General features: G+C 37.0%; 1 protein-coding gene across 18 annotated transcripts in view; it reads left to right on the top strand.

The window, feature by feature from the left end:
• Window positions 1-19,630, top strand: part of dctn1b (dynactin 1b) — an 85,924-nt gene that overhangs the window by 61,392 nt on the left and 4,902 nt on the right. For 8 of the 18 annotated variants that reach the window (XR_015505763.1, XR_015505762.1, XR_015505759.1 and 5 more), the window contains 15 exons: window positions 1,130-1,243; window positions 3,248-3,400; window positions 6,012-6,172; window positions 6,300-6,468; window positions 7,488-7,556; window positions 7,637-7,849; window positions 8,725-8,886; window positions 11,006-11,137; window positions 11,232-11,357; window positions 12,857-12,999; window positions 13,951-14,136; window positions 17,534-17,646; window positions 17,739-17,925; window positions 19,369-19,442; window positions 19,521-19,610. Coding sequence is in view for 10 of the 18 variants with exons in the window: in XM_087279060.1 (XP_087135186.1) it covers window positions 1,130-1,243; window positions 3,248-3,400; window positions 6,012-6,172; window positions 6,300-6,468; window positions 7,488-7,556; window positions 7,637-7,849; window positions 8,725-8,886; window positions 11,006-11,137; window positions 11,232-11,357; window positions 12,857-12,999; window positions 13,951-14,120; window positions 14,253-14,264; window positions 17,534-17,646; window positions 17,739-17,925; window positions 19,369-19,442; window positions 19,521-19,610 (2,088 nt within the window). In the remaining 8 variants the exon portion in view is untranslated. Of the gene's footprint in view, window positions 1-1,129; window positions 1,244-3,247; window positions 3,401-6,011; window positions 6,173-6,299; window positions 6,469-7,487; window positions 7,557-7,636; window positions 7,850-8,724; window positions 8,887-11,005; window positions 11,138-11,231; window positions 11,358-12,856; window positions 13,000-13,950; window positions 14,137-14,252; window positions 14,265-17,533; window positions 17,647-17,738; window positions 17,926-19,368; window positions 19,443-19,520; window positions 19,611-19,630 lie in introns of all 18 variants that reach the window. The other 10 variants (XM_087279060.1, XM_087279058.1, XM_087279053.1 and 7 more) reach the window with 2 other exon arrangements.

Genomic DNA, 19,630 nt, shown 5'->3' with positions numbered 1-19,630 from the left:
AAACCAATCTATGAATATCCAAATGCATGTGTTTTTTACGTGTTTACACGGCCATAGAACAGATCCAATCTTTCACATATGAGCAAAAAATCGGAATTGGGTCACATTTAATTGGCAGTGTTAATGGGACCATAATGTGCTGTGATTCACACATCTGCTTCACATCACGAGGAAGCGTCTCTGTTATAACCAACACAATCTCATGGCAATTCATAACTTTTTGATTTAGTGGCTAATTCGTTTGAATTCTTACGATCTTATTTGTACAATTTAGTACGATTTGCTCATTACCCAATGATGGTTGGCTTTAGGGGTGGGGTTACGTGTCACGCTTCCTTTTTAAATCGTGCAATTTTGTACGACTGAACTCGTGAAGTTTATTTATAAACTAATTTCGAGAAGATCACGTGCTTATAATTGCTTGCAGCCGGTCCCGCATTATTCAATTCATGATTTACCAATCAAATGATTCCTAAGCCACTATATATAGCCTAAGTTCCATATAACAGCCAGCTTCGTTTTGAAGAATTCCACCCCTACTCCTCTTCCTTTTCTAGATGGGTGGCCCAGTGGTTAGCCCTTTTGCCTCATAGCAAGAACATCACTGGTTCTAATCCTTACCAATCCAGCCGACGTTTCTGTGTATACTGTAGTTTACATGTTCTCCCCGTGGTTTCCCCCAGGATCCCTGGTTTGGATGAGGTTGGAAGAGGTGTGCCTGAGCGCAATTCATTTGGGCTGAGAAGTCAGCATTCCTTTTTGATCTTTTTTATTTGACTTTTTTGAAACATTCTATAAGTTTCAGAACTCAAACCTTTGAGGTTTTTAGGAAAATGATTACATTTACAAACTATTAGCCAATCCTTCTGAGTCTAACATGCTCTTACAGTGTTTTAGGTGTGGTTCCGATGAGGGTGGTTAAAACAGGACAGAAAATAGTCTATTAGGTCAAAATGGTGATCTGTTTTTATGTAAAAGTTTTGATCAAATTAAAAATAAATCTCAGAAATTAAGCAATTAAAATGGCAGTCCATCACTTTGTTGTAGTGAGTAGTGTACATGACATCTTTATATATGTGTGTGTGTGTGTGTGTGTGTGTGTGTGTGCGTGTGTGTATATGTGTATCAGGAGGTAAACAGGGAGCTGATGAGCCAGCAGGAAGCCAATTCTGAGCAGCAACAACAGCCTGCAGAGATCTTTGATTTCAAGATCAAATTTGCTGAAACCAAAGCCTACGCCAAGGTAAATCCAGTGAACAAATGCAATGTGAGCTAATATTCAAAAAATACTGCAGCAGAAAAGAACCTGAATTACCTATTATTTTCGGTGATGGTGAGATTCTGAAGTGTGCATCGACTAAAGATTTAAACTTCCCATGATGCAATAGGAGAGAATTTGTGAACTACAGTTAAGCAACTCAAGTGATGTGTGCATCTGCACTTCATTCATACTAAATAACATTTACTTTTTATGTGTTAAACGAATGTTAATCGCATTAAACAAATGTTAATCACATTTGCACATTTTAAATGAGGGTTTGTTTTAGAGCAGGGTATCTGCGAGGTCTTAAAATGTTTTAAATTTCAAGAACCAAATTTTAGGCCTTAAAAAGTCTTAAATGCACTAAAATATTGTATTGTAGGCCTTAAATCATTGTAAACGGGTCTCAATTTTCCTATGTTTATATAAAGCTACAGTATAACCATCCAATCACTAACAATATATTTCAATAAATGTTTTTTAAGAAATGTTTATTATTAACTCTATTTTGCGACGCAGTGGCGCAGTAGGTAGTGCTGTCGCCTCACAGCAAGAAGGTCGCTGGTTCGGTTTTCCCACAGTCCAAAGACGTGCGGTACAGGTGAATTGGGTAAGCTAAATTGTCCGTAGTGAATGAGTGTGTATGAATGTGTCCCAGAGATGGGTTGCAGCTGGAAGGGTATCTGCTGCGTAAAACATATGCTGGATAAGTTGGTGGTTCATTCCGCTGTGGCGACCTCAGATTAAACTGGAAAGAAAATGAATGAATTAACTCTATTCACTTATTAATATGGTTTAATTATCTTGCTAACAATAAGATTTGTTTTAACGTTTTTTAAGGTTTTATAGCAATTTTACTCTTTAGCCTTGTGTAAGAAATGAAATTCATTATGGTCTTAAAAAGATATTAAAAAGGTCCTAAAAAGTCTTACATTTGACTTGATAAAACCTGTAGAAACCCTGTGGAGGATCTTTACCTAAATGTTTAAATTAAGCATCCGTATGTGTTTCTTAAAAGAAGTAAATACGTTTATTCATTGAAGATGCACAAAATTGGTAAAACAAAAGTAGCTGTAATTTGCAATGTTACTTGTTTTATTCTTTTTTTTTTCTTTTTTTTTTACAAATTACATGTAAATTTTACATTTAAATTTTTACTTTTACCAAACACTTTTATCCAAAGTGACTTACAAACCAGGGTAAAAGAAGCACTTCAAATCACCACACCACACTTCTCATTGGTTGTAAATATTATTTTGGACATTATATCCATTGCATAAATATATTAAAGAGATTAATTTCTCGCTTGGCCCTGAATGGGAATAGTGGATTGGTTTTTATTAGCAAAGAGTAAGTTTTTGAATGCTCTGTGTAAAATGTCATGGATAACCTAAAAAATAATAGTAGTAGTTGTTTTGTATTTGTTTTTTCTGTCTAAAGAGACACACTAGCTACATATCATATTCATTAAGCAATCTTGTGTTTAGAAGATGTCAAATATATGTCAAAACATAGATGTCTTTGCTAAAACTATGCTAAATTTGGAGTCTTAGAAAATCTAACAATTGTTCAAAAATAGACTCACCAAATAGTCAGATTAGACAGGAATCACACGTGTAGTCATTCATTCCTGTTTATTTGATGGTTAGTCTATTCTTTGGAAGTCTTACACAAAAAAAAAAAAAAAAAAAAATCTAGGGAGAAGCTGCAGTCTTTAGTGTACTTGTTAGTGTGCTTGCTATTCCAGAATGGCAGACCGAATCTTGCTTGAATCAGAAAAATCATCTATGCATGCTTTAAAATCTAACTAGTAGTATTGGGTCATCTTGGAGATTTCTTTTCTGAGCAGAACTTGTGTAACATACAGTTTTCATCAACTAAAAATTGATGTTTGGATATAGGGGTTCCTTTCCCCCTCAAATCCTGTTGGACATTTAGCAGCTGTATGTGTTTCTAATGTGAATGTGTGTCTGTTTGTAATTTTAGGCCATAGAAATGGAGCTGCGTAAAATGGAGGTGATTCAAGCCAACAGACAGGTGTCACTGTTGATTTCCTTCATGCCTGACTCCTTCCTGAAACACGGAGGAGACCATGACTGCATCCTGGCACTTCTTCTCATCCCACGGCTCATCTGTAAGGTCAGCCTTCTCTGCATATCTGTGTGTGTTTATAATTGAATGTTTTATTATAATTGAATTTTAAAACTTTATATAATTATTTATTTATTTTTATTTTAATAAACATGAACCTAGAGCAATCAACCGTTTAAAAAAACAAGTGGCTTTTGCATTTAAAAAATGCATTAATAACAAGTACAAATGTGACAAAATGACAAGTGACACTTAAGGCTCTATTTTAATGATCTAAGCGCAAAGTCTAAAACGCAGGGCGCAAAGCATTAAGGGCATGTCCCAATCCACTTCTGTTATTTTAAGGACGGAAAAATATGCTCTGCAGCGCAGCGCATGGTCCAACAGGGTTGTGCTTATTCTCTTAATGAGTTATGGGTTTTGAGCATAAACCAATCAAAGTCTCATCTCCTATTCCCTATAAGAGTCAGTTGCATCGCTTTGTAGGTGGAAAAACTGAAAGCTTCACTAGTGAGAAAACCATTAAACAGATCATCTGCAGCACAAAGATAAAGAATGAGCATCCTCCAATCGGCCATTACTTTTACTTTCACTTTCTCTCTTTCGTGGATAAGGAAACAATGTTGTAGGCTACACACAGGCATCCATTAGCCTACATAATTAATTTTGTTTGTTAAGCGCAAAGGTTTGTTTCAAAACTATTTCTAAATTCAGTTCTAGTTTCCAGCAAACAAATAAATGAACAATAATAACGAAGTGTGGTCAAACAACTGAGTTATATCCAAATACACATGCTATGCCCTATCTGCTTGTTAAGTGTGACGTCATGCGAAGCGGCTTTCGGGTCCAAGCGCTTTATTCAACTGTATAGGGAGACTTATGAAATGGTAATTATAAACGTTTATAAAGCATTTTAATACTTATGGAAATCACGATCGCAATATATATGTCCATGCCTAAAATCCAATGAAAAATTTATAAAAGTTTGGCATTTGTTATGCAACAAGCCCAGAATTTGTTGTGTACACTATGACTTTATATAAAATTAACTTTAATGTGTGATATGAATTAAAAGTGATCTTAAACAAATCATTTCTTAACTCAAATGAGTGGCGGCTTTTACCCAAAAACAGTATTACATACGTCATCTGACAGGTGGGCAAATCTAAGCTTCTTTTTATCAAAACAAATATAATAAATATACATATAGTAAATTATACTGCTAATAATAATAACAACATACAAAAGCAAATTGTCATGCATAAACTAAAAAAAGCCCCCCAAGGTGAAGAAGGCATAAAGGCAGAGGTTTTTATATTTATGTAGAAAATAATCATTTTTGTAATATTTTATTTCCTTGATTCTTTTTCATTTGTAAAGATATTTCTGTTTTGCTGTACATCTTGTGTGTTAATGCAATGTGTAAACAAGGCGCACAACTAACGCGCTCTGCACTGGACTTTAGACCTGTTTTCAGTCTTTTTTAGTTCCTCAAATTAGCAATGCGCCAACAATGCGCCTTAACACACATCTTTTCTAGACCAAAACACCCATGGATTTGCTTGCTATTTAAACAATGTGGCAGAAAACTGGAAAATTAAAGTTGCGTTGTCTGATAATAGCAACACGTCGGGGAAAACATGTCTTGAGCCTTATTGCGCCGGGTGTATGATAGGGCCCTTAATGTGACAGCAATTTTTATCAACAAAACACAATCGGAGGTAAGTCAAAAGTAACATGGTACAAAATACAGAACAGTCTAATGTTTGAAATGGCACTCTGCTGCCTAAACTTTTGTTTCCTAGTAGTATATGACATTTGCACTCTTCTCAACTCATTACTATGCAAACAAACCAGTTTAACGGTGGACTGGAGCAAAATTAACCTCTATTTTCTTTCTGGAAACTAACCTTTTTCATTAAACATTAATTGCGTTCAAGCGTGTCCCTAATTACAGCAAATGATACATTGTGACTGGATGCCATGACAACAGCTTTACAGCAAAATATTTAATATTTTAATATAGACAGTTTTATTTTAGAACATCACTGAAAAGACATTAACAAACGTTCAAGATTACAAGTTTAACATGCATTTATTAAAGTAGTAAATTTACACTTTTAATCCCTTTCTGCCAAATAGAGCTCTTGAAACACAAGGCATTTTCATATGTTAAACATAATATTTACACCCTCCCCACCCTCTACTGAAAGGGGGCGGAGAGCAAGCTCATTTGCATTTAAAGGTAAAATGATATATAATATAATAAATGATCTGTTTTGTGTTTTTAACTAAAATTTTACAGACACATTCATAAGATATCACAGATATATATTACACATAATGTCAAAAGTGGCATCATGTTATCTTTTTTTCTAATGACATTTATTAGCATGAGGACAGGACAACCTGTCACTAACATGACATAACAGCAATAACAAGATGGAATCATCCAATCAGGTCCCAACAAATCACATCAAGCTCCTCCCTAAAATTGATCTCATTAGAAAAGTTATTTCACTCGCATATTAGTCCCATTCCAACTTTTGTTTTGTGTCAATTTAAAGAGCAAAACTTTCACAATGAGCATGCATGCTAACGGCTAAGCCACACTTCTAATCCAGGTTTTGTTTGAATGTGTTTGTGCGTGTTTTTGCAGTCAGAGCTGATCAGCAAGCAGGCGCAGGAGAAGTTTGAGCTGACAGAGAGCTGCTCTCAGAAGCCTGGCATGAGAGGAGCTGTTGGAGAGCGTCTGAGCTTTGCTGCGGGACTCATCTATTCTCTCACACTACTACAGGCAGCGCTGCACAAATATGAACAGTATGTCTAACACTGCTTACTGCAGCATTAGCAAATATGCTAATAAGTAGCATTATTTACCTGATGTGTTTCCTATTGAAGCAGGAAGTTGTTGTATGTTTAAGATGTGTCTCTCTCTGTGACACAGTGCTCTGAGTCAGTGCAGTGTGGATGTGTATAAGCGTGTGGGCTCTCTGTACTCGGAGTTGAGCGTTCATGAGCGATCCCTGGATTTCCTCATTGACCTGCTGTACAAAGACCTGCTAGACGAAACCGTCAATGTGGAGCCTCTTACCAAAGCTATTAAATACTATCAGGTATAACAGCAGCATGACATTTTGTAGCTTTTGCAAAACTGTAATTCTGTCATGACAACTCTGAGAGGAAATTCATTCCGGCAATGATTTGACCAGCCTAGCCAGGCTGGGAGCTCAGCCAAAACCAGCTATGTCCAGCTTAAACCAGGCTGGTCAAGCTGGTTTTAGCTGGATTTAGCTGGTAATTTTCCAGCCTGACCAGCTTAGACCAGGCTGGAAATGGCTGGAAACCAGCCTGGAAATGGCCAAAACCCCTCTAAAGCCACCCTGGTCGACCAGCTAAAACCAGCCAACCAGCCTAGGCTGGTTTAAGCTGGATTTTTCAGCAGGGTTCCTTTATCGTTTGTTTTACCTGATGGATTTTGCAAGGATGTATTTTAATGTTGTAACAAACTATTTGATTACTTTCTCGCATTAATTGAAATGCTTCACATCACTATTCATTTACTGCGCAAGAGAAGACCGACCCGACCCTGTTTAAAATTATATAATCCAAACCTGTTGGGTCCTGCTGCGTCCCGTCGGGTTGGGGCAAAGATCTTCAGGTCTAGCGTAAAACCTGGAAGAGTAATTTATGATTTAAGATTTTTGCAGTGTCTTTTTGTGAGTAAAAAGTGGAGGAGCTCTGAATCTTAAAATTAGGAGAGACATCAGTGGAAGAACAGACAGGACCAGGCCTGAGCATTTTCTCTTATTCCATTGCTGTCTCTCCTTTTAAAATCCAAAGCTCCTCCATGAGACTTGAGACAGGTGGTGCACACAGGTGATGGTCGTTAGCACTCACACCACCAGCCCTGCCACACTCACTACAATCACAGACCTTTTTATTCTCATAAATTTAAAAACCAACCTTTATAAACCATTTATGAGGAACTTACCTTGAGGGAGCAAGTGCTGAATTGGTCCTCTGGGTTTTATTAGCATGGCCGCAGTGCATGATTATTTATATACAGTATAGAAGTAGTGTTTCCTTCAGGAGGAGTAAATTAAGTTATTTACTATATTTCTCTTTGTTGCAGCACCTCTACAGTATTCATCTGGCTGAGCAGCCTGAGGACTGTACCATGCAGCTGGCAGATCACATAAGAGTAAGACACATACACACACAGAAAGAGTGAGATCAGCTCTGCCACACACATCTTTAACTCATCTTCACATGTGTCTGCAGTTCACCCAGAGTGCTCTGGACTGTATGGCGGTGGAGGTGGGCCGTCTGAGGGCCTTCATACAGACAGGACAGGACGAGGAGGCGTTTTGTGTGCTGCTGAAGGATCTGGACACATCCTGTAGTGACATACGGCAGTTCTGCAAGAAGATCCGCCGTCGAATGCCAGGCACCGATGCACCAGGAATCCCAGCTGCCCTCAGCTTCGGCCCACAGGTAGTACACATACACATCTCTTTCAAATACCCCACATGTAAAGGGGGTCATGGCATTTTTTAAATTAGTTTAACATATTTATTTGGGTTCTTATTAGGTTTTACACTAAAAAGTATTATTTTTTTAACCCTCAACCTGACTTACTTTATGAAAAGACTCTATTTACTGGGGGGTTAAAGGTCATTAAAGCTTAAAAGAACAGTTCAAATTTCCTCGCCATTTATTCACACTCTAGTGGTTGTAAACTTTTGTAAATTACTTTCTTCTGTTGAACCCAATATAAGATATTCTAAAGAATGTTGGAAAAAATCAATATTTATGATTAAAGTGAATGTATATGATATATATTGACTTTCTGTTGGGTTTTAGTCTAATGTATGAATAGTGTTGGGGTATAATATCTCACAGTTTACCTTATTTTACTATCCTCATAAACATAAATAAACTATATAGTCCTGTGAATGCTAGTAAATCAATGGGCAACAATTATATCTTTTGATATACAGGGTGGGCCATTTATATAGATAGACCTTAATAAACCTATTGGGAATTTCACAAGAAAAACAATGGTGTGCTTGGTTTTAAACGTAACTTTATTCTTTCATGACCTATTTACAAGCCGCTTCACATATAATAATGTGCCACAAATAGGACGTTAACATCACCAACCATTCCTATTTTATTAAGGTGTATCCATATAAATGGCCCACCCTGTATATCAAAAGAACAAGGCAATTTTGATTTGACCTATCCCGATGACTCCTCTGAATTTTGTCTTGGCTATTCACGCATTGATCGCGCGTGTGCGTGTTTATATATGTGCGTGTTTATATATGTGTGTGTGTGTGTGTGTGTGTGTGTGTGTGTGTGTGTAGGTGTGCGAGGCGCTGGCGGACAGTAGAAGACAGCTGGCCTGGGTGAATGCCGTCCTCCAGGAAGTGGCAGCAGCAGCCGCTCAGCTTATCGCTCCTCTCAGCGAACATGAGGGACTTCCAGCAGTCAAACTGGAGGACATGGCCTTTAAAGCAGCCGAGCAGGTGAGTTTAAGTCAGTCTTGTGAATAGCTTGCCTGCATCACCCCACAACTGAAATAAAAGATGAAATGATTATAAAATATAAATTGTGCAAACAAAAATAGAGAATGATAAAAAGGTGGCTCAGTGGTTATCACTGTCACCTCACAGCAAGAAGGTCCCTGTTTCGAGTTCTAGATGGGTCAGTTGGCATTTCTGTGTGGAGTTTGCATGTTCTTCCTCTGTTCATGTGGGTTTCCTCTGGTTGCTCTGGTTTCAACTTCAGTCCAAAGACATAGGGGAATTGAATAAACTAAAATGCCTGGTAATGTTTGTGTGTGAATGAGTGTGTACGGATGTTTCCCAGTACTGGGTTGCAGCTGGAAGGGCATCTGCTGAGTAAAACATATGCTGGATAAGTTGGCAGTTCATTCCGCTGTTGCAACCCCTGATATAATATATATTATGATATAAGGGGTAACAACTGGAAGAGGGTGTTGGTAAATCTGTCATAAGCATTATTGTCATTAGACTATTATAATTCTTTACATGGTTAATATTTTTCTTAACCTCAAAAACTGAATTTTTCATTAAAATGTAAATAAACATTAATGACACTGTTATAAAATTATTTTTCAAAGTGTTGACATTTTTACTGAGAAATTTTGATGACAAAAGTGATCAGAAAAATATCCACTACACAATTATAATGTCTCATGACAATTATGTTTATGACAGATTTATGACAAGATACGTTGTCTTGATAATGTCAAGTTTTATTGACAATGACACTGACAGGTTTTGTTGTCTTGGTAATGTTTAGTGTCATGACAAAGGGATGAGATGTATTTGGTTGTCAAGTTGTCAAAACAAAGACATCTCAAACAAAGTCACCTTTGAATTTAAAATTACATAAGCTAATGACTCTTAATGACAGCTGCCATAAGCATGCATAAAATCTCCTATTCATGATGTGCCTTGTCATTATATGATGTAAAGTGTTTGTGTTAAGTTCTTATACAGTAGTAGGTACCAATATGCACCCTGTGGACCTAAATATAAACCTTTTGGTATGACCGCAGTATCAGTGACAGCACTATTACCTTTATTTCTGAGAGTATACAGTAATAGGATAGACCTTTTTCTTGGAACGCAAAATTACCCATTATGCTTTGCGTTTATGCGCAAGGAGAATGCGAAGAACTTCCGGTTGGCAGCTGATGCGTGTAAACAGTCACATTTAGACAGCTTTGAAACGATAGTTTTAATCTTTTTTACCTACTTTTATCCTCTTTGAACTAATACTGTTGTCCATCAGCACCATCTCCTGGACTGATCATTTAAAGAAATGCGATCTAATAGGATGGAAAACAGCTGCTGTGAGGCGTTTTCCCCTCGTTGTCAGACGTACGGCATCTTCTGCAGTTTAAATGAAGCCCCGTCATCGCTAAAGTCAACATATTCTCTTTATTTCAAATATATAACCAGCCCAAACAAATGTAATTCACCAAAATGTTTGACACACACAAGTAGCCTGTACTGTGCCACTGACACACTGATTCAATAACTGTGACAAAGTGAAAATATAGGCTAGTGTCATTTCGAAATGACGGAAAAACACAAACCGTGGTGAAAACAACACACGAAATACACAAACGGCTCGCGATTAGAATGAACAGCAAATCAGCCAGCAGAGGATCAATAACAGACTTTTATTGGTCATTTTTGTAAATTGCACAACTTTCATACCTGTTAAGTTTCATGCCAGTACTCTGGTTTGCTCTCTCTCTCTCTCTCCCACTCTCTCTCTCTCTCTGTGTGTGTGCGTGTGTTAAAGAGCCGTTTTTCTCGTATTTCTGACGCGCTTGAACCACATGTGACAGATTATAACAGCTTTAACAGACACATTTCTAAGTTGTGTGTCACAAAAACACTCTGTTATCCATTAAAAACGTTATTGAAACCCATTTTCGGAGCGCAAATTACCAGTTGTACACGCTGTAAATGGAAGTTTTTAGCATTCTACCGGAAGACGCTGGTCGCTATGGCGCCCACCATGCAGCAGCCATGAAAAAGGTCTATAGTATAATATAAACAAGTGGAGTTGTAATTTAATCTCTTTGTATCTGTTTTTTTTTTTCAGATCTATGGGTCGCAGGGCATAAACGCCCAAGAGTGTCTGCGCCAGTCCTGCAGCGTTGTCATTGCAACCATGAACAAGATGGCAACCGCTATGCAGGAGGGCGAATATGACTCTGACAGACCACAGACTGGGGTATTACGACTGCACTCTCTGTGCTTGTGTTTATCAGTCTGTCTGCATTGCACTATGGCTGTTCATTTGTTTGGCTGTTTGTTTCGTCGAGCAGATATCTCCTGTTGAAGTCCGAGCTGCAGCACTGAGGGCAGAAATCACTGATGCTGAAGGACTCGGTCTCAAACTTGAAGACAGAGAAACAGTCATCAAAGAGCTCAAGAAATCTCTGAAAATAAAGGTAGAAGCTCATACTCAGACATACTAAGAGAAAGTGGTGGACGAAATACACAAATCAAGCACTTGAGTAAAAACATTACTCCATTAAATAGAAATTCATCCATTTTATTTAAGTAAAAGTACAAAAGTACTTGCTTTTAATGCACTTAAGTATGAAAATAAAATATATTTACTTATGAATGCTTATCTATTTAGCAAGAAATTGTTTAATTTTATTACCAAAGGGGTCATACACTACACTGCTATATATATATATATATATATATATATATATATATATATATATATATATATATATATATATATATATATATATATATATATATATATATATATACCATATAGCTTCTTAGAAGAGAGCTGTTCAATTAGTTTGTCATGGGGGCCAGTTCAGTTTGAAAAGCATCCCAAATGAATATTTGAACATAGCCCATATGTTGTATTTTTGCTCCTTAAGACACCCATGTTGGATTTTTCGACAATAAAATGTTAATATGTTGTATTTTGAAACTACATAATATCAGTGCATTGTACAATACGTGTCGTCCCAATTGGAGCACTAATGTTTTTTTTTACTAAGCAGATTTTCAAACCGTTTCTCTGATGACGTTTGACAATTTCCAAATCGGTTAAATTAATGACCAAACTATCAAATAATACCTGCCATGAGTATAACCACAATCAGAATCAAGAGGCGCTATAATCACTCTCCTAGGAGAATTTTGCTTTCACAATCCAAAATAAATGAAGTTATCCAACATGTGCGCCCGATAGCTCCGCCCCTTCCGCTATGTGAGCAAATCTGTGGTCGTTGAGTGCGTGAAGTGTCCATCATTCCACACTTCATTTTACCGGCTGTATGAGTGCATCATCTGGGTAATTTAAGTGCACTTTTTATTTTTAGAGTTTTCAGTGTGAACTTACACTATTTATACAAAAATGGCATAGAAATGGCATAGAATAGTGCATAAGTATGCGATTTGAGGCGCAGCTTAGCTTTAAATGGATCATTTGATTCATTGACTTAACTGGAAACTCACTCAGAATGGATCATTTGAATCAGTGAATCATCAACTAAAGACTTTTGATTCAGTGTGTTGTTAATTGGAGACTCACTTTAAATGGATCATTTGGATCAGTTAGTCCTTAACTAATTGGTTAATAGAATCAGTGAGTCATTAATTGAAAACTCACAAGCTTGTCAGTGAGTTGTTAACTGCAGACCAACACTGGAACAATTGAATCAGTGAGTTGTTCACTCAAGAACAGACGCAAATGGCTCTATTAAATTCACCAATTAAGCATTCTGTGTTTCTCAGCGGGTGACAATTTGATACAATGTCAAGTAGGAATGTAATGATGTTAATTTGTTTTTCTTACAAATACTTTAAAAGTGCACTTAACAACAGTAGTAAAGTGATCATACTTAGTCACTGTCCACCACTTTAATAGAAGCAGGAATTATGTGAACATTCTGAGTAAAAATGGTTTTGTTTACAGGGCGAGGAACTGAGTGAGGCCAATGTACGTCTCAGTTTGCTGGAGAAGAAGCTGGACAGTGCATCTAAAGATGCAGATGAGCGAGTGGAGAAGATCCAGGCTATCTTAGATGAGACTGATTCACTTCTGAAAAAGAAGGAGAAGTAAGAGATGAAAGGGAGGATTGCTGCATATAGTTTTTACAACAGCTTGTTACTTAAATTCCTAATATGGGTATTTGTTTGTATTTTTAAAATAATTTTTCTATAGGAATTCTTAAAGTCTATATTAAAGCATTATTAGCTGTTATTAAACAATTCACCTGCATTAAGAATCATAACATTACCAGATAAGTGAAGTAAAAAGGCATTGGAAAATCAGCCAGAATAGAAATGTGCAAAACTTACAGGCTGAGGGGGGAAAACTACTATCCCATGAAGCATTGCAAATGATGCAATCAAATTGAATATAACCTGAATATAAAGCTTTGGAAAATGTCAGGAGACTGACTCATTTACATACAGTTGCTTACGGTGCTTCATTTAAGTGGGTAGAACTAAAGTTCTCCTTTTGTGCAAGCTGCCCTCCACAGCTGATTGGCCAAATTTTTATGTTTAGTTTTTCTCCACAAATTCTGAAAATCCTCTCACCATCTATTCACCCTCAATTGAGTTTTTTTTTCATTGAAGAAAAAAAATATCTTTTGAAGATTAAAGGAAACTTGTAGCCATTGATAACAATAGTAGGGAAAAGCACAAAGGAAGTCAATGGTTACAGGTTTCTAACATTCAATGTCTACCTTTGTGTTCTCGAGAAAACCAGGTTTGGAAACAAGTTGAGGGTGAGTAAATGATGACAGAATTATTATTTTATTTTAATGAAGCATAATTGTTTTAAATATAAGCTTAATTACATACAGGTTTAACAAAAGCACATGTTTGAAGAACAATCTTATAGTTCATAACAGGCCTGTCTTTGAAGATTCATGAGTTCAAATTTTAAAATAAATCCATATAAAAGGTTTTTACTTCAGGACACATTTTCTTGCGTCTTATAGTGACGATGACACTAACACTGTAAAACAATTGTCTAATATGGCTATTTTTAATCCGTAGGGAGTTTGAGGAGACCATGGATGCTCTCCAGGCTGACATAGACCAACTAGAGTCAGAGAAAGTAGAGCTAAAGCATAGAATCAGCAGCCAGTCAAAGATGACCATTGAGAGCCTGAGAGGAAGTCAAGCGTCTGGCATCGCCTCCATTGTGACCTGTGGCATCACTGCTGGTAAGAGACCCATAACGCTGTTAAATACTGTATAATATAACTGTTTAATATAAAAGTTAAGTTAAGATGTCTTACTGAGGTCTTTTTGTTAGATATTCTAACATCTGTGTTTATTGTTTGTGTTCCTTTTAGAAGAACAAAAAGGTAAAGTTGATGCCACATGTGTGACATTTAAATATCCGTCCTCTCTTCTCATCTAAATATCACACTCTTCCTCCCACTTGTGGTTTCTGTGTGTGTTGCATGTGTTCATGCTAGTGCTTATGTTATTAGTGTAGTACAGTCATTTACCGCATGGCTCTTAAATACTGTCATTTTGCGCAAATTGTTTTTGATTGGGGAGACAATAAAAAAGCATTCTCATCTCAAGTTCAGTTAATTCAGCTAAACTTTATCACTGACTGATGTCTGTAATTCATGTCATTTCTTATATCGCATACAATGTTACTGTTACTACACATTATAGGCTACAGTTGAAGTCAGAATTATTAGCCCCCCTTTGAATTTTTGTTTTCTTTTTAAAATATTTCCTAAATGATGTTTAACAGAGCAAGGAAATGTTTACGTTATGTCTGATAATATTTTTTCATCTGGAGAAAGTCTTATTTGTTCTATTTCGGCTAGAATAAAAGCAGTTATTAATAAAAAAAAAAATAAAACATTTTAAGGTCAAAAGTATTAGCCCCTTTAAGCTATTCTTTTTCAATAGTCTACAGAACAAACCTTCATTAGACAATAACTAGCCTAATTACCATAACCTGCCTAATTAACCTAGTTAAGCCTTTAAATGTCACTTTAAGCTGTATAGAAGGGTCTTGAAAAATATCTAGTCGAATATTATTTACTGTCATCATGGCAAAAAATTTAATAAATCAGTTATTAGAAATGAGTTTTTAAAACTAATATGTTTAGAAATGTGTTTAAAAAGTCTGCTCTCCCTTAAACAGAAATTAGGGAAAAAATAAACGGGGGCTAATAATTCAGGGGGGATAATAATTCTGACTTCAACTATAGAATAAATATGTTTTTATATAGAATATATATAATTTTGACTATATAGTCAAAATTACTTTTTTGGGGTTTATTTACTCTGTATTTATTTAAATACAGAGCACAGCATAAATGAGTACACCTCATTTTAAAATGTATGATTTTTATCAATTTCTTTGTGAATGTAGACAATATATTTTGTGATTTTTAACAAACCAGTTTTATTAAACAGTTATATCCATTCAAATAAGTATTTGGTCACCGAACATGGAAAAGAAGGATAATTCATTTAAATTCAAACGAAATAATGCATAAAATATTATTTAAAATTCAACATTGTAACTACATTTTATATTTATGTTTCTTAATTTAAGTTTTAGATTTTTCCTCTTTATTAGAAATTTAAGTAATATTTTTTTTCCCAAGATATTAATTTTGGCGTACTCATTTTTGGATTGTTATCGTTAAATAATTTTCTTAGAATATAATATTTTATAGCATGCTGAGGAAACTATTAGTTTAGAAACGAGATCTGTAAGGGGTCATTTTATGATGAGCACTGAACTGGGTTCACTGTAAATCAATATAATATTTGTTGACTAGTTGAAAAACATTGAATGAATTTAATGAATCCACCAAAAAAAAAAAAGATTCCTTCAAGATTTCAACAATATCATATTTTATTAACATTATCATTAAAAGGTTTAGGCTTCGCTTTTTAATGGTTTTATAGTTTATTTTATTGTAACTGACATATCTTTTATTGTTTAAAAGTCTCTTGCTTCTCAAAGCTCCATTTAACTGATCCAAACATCATTCATTCTTGTTTCGGCTTATTCCCTTTATTAATCTGGCGTCATTACAGTGGAATGAATCGTCAACTTATCCAGCACATGCTCTACTCAGCGGCAACCCATCCCTGGGAAACATCCACACACACCCATTCACACTCATACACTACTGAGAATTTAGCTTACCCAAATCACCTATACCACATGTGTTTTGCTGTGGGGGAAAACGGAGCACCCGAAGGAAACCCACAAGCTCACAAACTCCACACAGAAATGCCAACTGACCTAGCTGAGGCTCGAACCAGCGACCTTCTTGCTGTGAGGTGATCGTGCTAGCCACTGCGCTGCCCATGATCCAAAATACTGTGATATATTATTATAATTAAAATTTAATTTAAACAGTGGGGTGGCATGGTGGCTCAATGGTTAGCACTGTTGTCTCACAACACGAAGGTCGCAGGTTGTGGGCCAGTTGGCTATAAGTGAATTGAATAAACTAAACTGGCTGTTGTGTATGAGTGTGTGTGCGTGTGTGTGAATACGAGAGAGTGCATGAGTGTTTCCTAGTACAGGTTTGCAGCTGGAAGGGCATCCACTGCGTAAAATATATGCTGAAATAGTTGGTTTTTTATTCCATCCTGATAAATAAGGGACTAAGACGAAAGAAAACAACCCGGGCTCATTGTGGAAACGTAGCCCCGCGGACGTTTCTACGGACCGCGATTTACGTCCCGGGAGGTATGTATTCGAGCGTTTTTTTGTTTTCGCGGATCCGCGAGAGGCCGCTGTGCGCGCTTTTTCGCGTCTCGGGTGCCTCTCGGGAACGCCGCGCGCCGTTCTCGCGCGAAAAGCCGCCGGACCGAAAAAAAAAAAGCAAAAGCCATCGTCTTCGATTTCGACCGTGTTTTCGGATCCTGCCGCGTTCTCGCCCTTATTTTTCGGATTCCGTTTTTCGTCTTACCTGATTTCCGGAACCTACTGTTCCCCGGACTCGATCCCGGTCATCGTCCACCGCGGCCGGCTCCGGCTCCTCCTCCGGGGCCTCCACTCCGCCGACGCAACGCTGTGAGCTAAGCGGACAAACTGATTGCATCGGGAAAGCCCTCCACTCGGAGGCGAGCCGTCGGCCGGCAAGTGCGAAGAGGAGGGGCGGAGCGGCGCCACATCGCCCCGCAGCGTTCGCTCGAAAAAAAACAAACGCGGCCTTTACATACTTCCGGCCACGTAAATCGCGGTCTCCAGAAACGTCCGCGGGGCTACGTTTCCAGAATGAGCTTGGGTTGAAAGAAAATGAATGAAGGAATCTCAGTATCTCAAAATGCTGTTTATTTCTGCAAGTCAAAGCTGAATGTGCTGCATCATTTGACCAGTCTTTGCATGATTCTTCACAATTCCTAATACGTGTCAAGAAACATTTAATTTGATTATAAATGTTGAAAACAGTTTTTTACTGTTTTTACTAACTGTTTTATATGCATTTTTTTTATTCTCGTCTTTAATAAACTTCCATTGAAGTTTTCTTCAATTTTTTGTAACATTCATTTGTTCATTTACAGCAGTTCTTCATTTGAGAAATACATCAGTCGTCTCTGTCTTATAGTTAACATGTGATTATTTGTGTTCATACTGAAGGTGTGTGTGCGGCAGCAGGACTGCAGGTGATTGATTCTCCACTGCTCACTCAGCAGATTGAAGCTCAGAGACTCAGTATAAAACACTTGAAGAATGAAAACAACAGACTGAAGGTCTCTCCTACTTCCCTGTAAGCACATTTCCCCAATCCAGGCACGCAGGGTTTATTTACACTTTTGTTTTTGTTTTTTTTCCATGTGCGCAGGCGGAAAGGATGCGTGCTCAGCTGGCGTCTCTCCCTCCTCTGAATGTGCCAAAGCTGGGCTGGCGAGAGGGCTGCAGGCCTGAGGTGTTGTCCAGCGCCCTCTACCGCAAAACTGATCAACTGCTGGACACGCTGCTCCAGATGAGTGCCAATGTGAAAGTGGTGGACATCACCGGGAGATCTCCAGGTGTGTTTTCATTTAAATCGAAAGGGTTACTTCACCTCACAATGTAAAATATGTTATTAATTACTCATTGTCATTCTGTCCCAAAGCTCTCTACGATCTTTGTTTGTCTTCAGAATGCAAATTAAGATATTTTAGATGAAATCAGAGAGCTCTCTCTGACCTTCCATACTGTATACAGCAAGATTTCAGACTCGATCGAAGTCTAGAAAAATACCCCATTGATACCAAATCTGTAGAGACAGGACAATCAACACAAACTGGATCCGTGTCTTTATTAAAATGAGATGAGCGGCAAATCCGGATTTCAACATTTCCAGATAAGAAAAGCTCTCTGGTAAACAATGTTTCTTAGACATGTATTTCTATGGCGTGTCACGTGCACTGTAATCCACACGTAAGTCCAGCTGCACTCTCATAGAGGAAAAATAAAAACAAAACCTTTACACGCTAAGATCTAATGGAAGTGACGCAGCTTCCAAAATTTGTTTCAAACCAGAAGTACGAATTTGCTCGAAATAACGCAAAAACAACCAATTTTCACTTCTTTGTGAAATACAGGTGTCCTAATAGTGTTCTTAGCAGTGTGGGACACATATATGACTCTCAACAGCTCAAAAAATGTGTTTTGGTGTTTCGTGACCCTTTAACAAATTTTTTATGATTAATGAAGAAATTAAAACGCTTTGTTTCGTTTCATCTTCATTTCTAAGTACAATAGCATAATTACATCTGCTGTATAGGCTATTTCTGTCCATTCTCATTCCGTCCCTTTGTGCCCTCTGGCAGCATATTCACAAACTACGGTCATACATTAAAAACATCTGCTTGCTCATTTAAAGCGTCGGCGGTGTAAGCCACGGCAGTAATGGCCACATTGAACTCTCACCTACTGTAAATGCAGCCTACAAACAATTGGCTATTTTTGACATCATTAACCTCACGTTAATCTTCATATAATTACTATCTTCACTAAAAACAATTTGACAGAATTTTTGTTTCCCTGTTTTACAGGAATAATCTGTAAATACTTATGTAAAATTACCTGTTAAAGTACTCTCTGAAAATACCGAAAATTTTTTATTTTTTAATTACAGAAGATATCTGTAAACAACAGGTATTTAAAAGGTAAAAACTGAAAATTTCTGTAAAAAAAATACAGACAATTACCTGTAAAATAACATTTATATTTTACAGCATAGCTTTATCCTGCTGAGAGCAGTGTTTCATGACCCTTTAAAAATGCTTCATGTTGGCCATTTTTTACTGCCATCGAATGGATGAGAGTATCAGTAAGTTTTAAACCACAATAAAATATCTCTTATTGACCAGGGTGAGTAAATAATGACAGAATTTTCATTTTCTGGTGAAGTGCACGTTTAAAAGCACTTTTTTCTGTTGTTTTCACATTGTTTATTTTTGCATTTGATGTGTTTTGGTTAACAGTGAGTCCCAGTGCACAGCTTCTAGAGCAAACAGCGCGACTGCAGTCACTCAATGACACTCTCGATAGGCTCAAGGTAAAACAAAAATGTCTCCAAATTCACAGTAATGTTTCTCGTATTGACTGGAATAACATACAATTTATTTCTTTAAAGGATGAGGTTGCTGAACATGTAGTGACTCACAGGCCTGGCGCTCAAGTTTCATCTGATTTTGCCACTTTTCCCTGCACCTCTTTTGTAAAGGTGAGCTAAACGTACTATTT

Source organism: Danio rerio, chromosome 13, assembly GCF_052040795.2.
Source record: "Danio rerio strain M-AB ecotype USA chromosome 13, GRCz13ab, whole genome shotgun sequence".
Lineage (NCBI taxonomy): Eukaryota > Metazoa > Chordata > Actinopteri > Cypriniformes > Danionidae > Danio > Danio rerio.
This window is presented reverse-complemented; position numbering and strand designations above follow the sequence as displayed.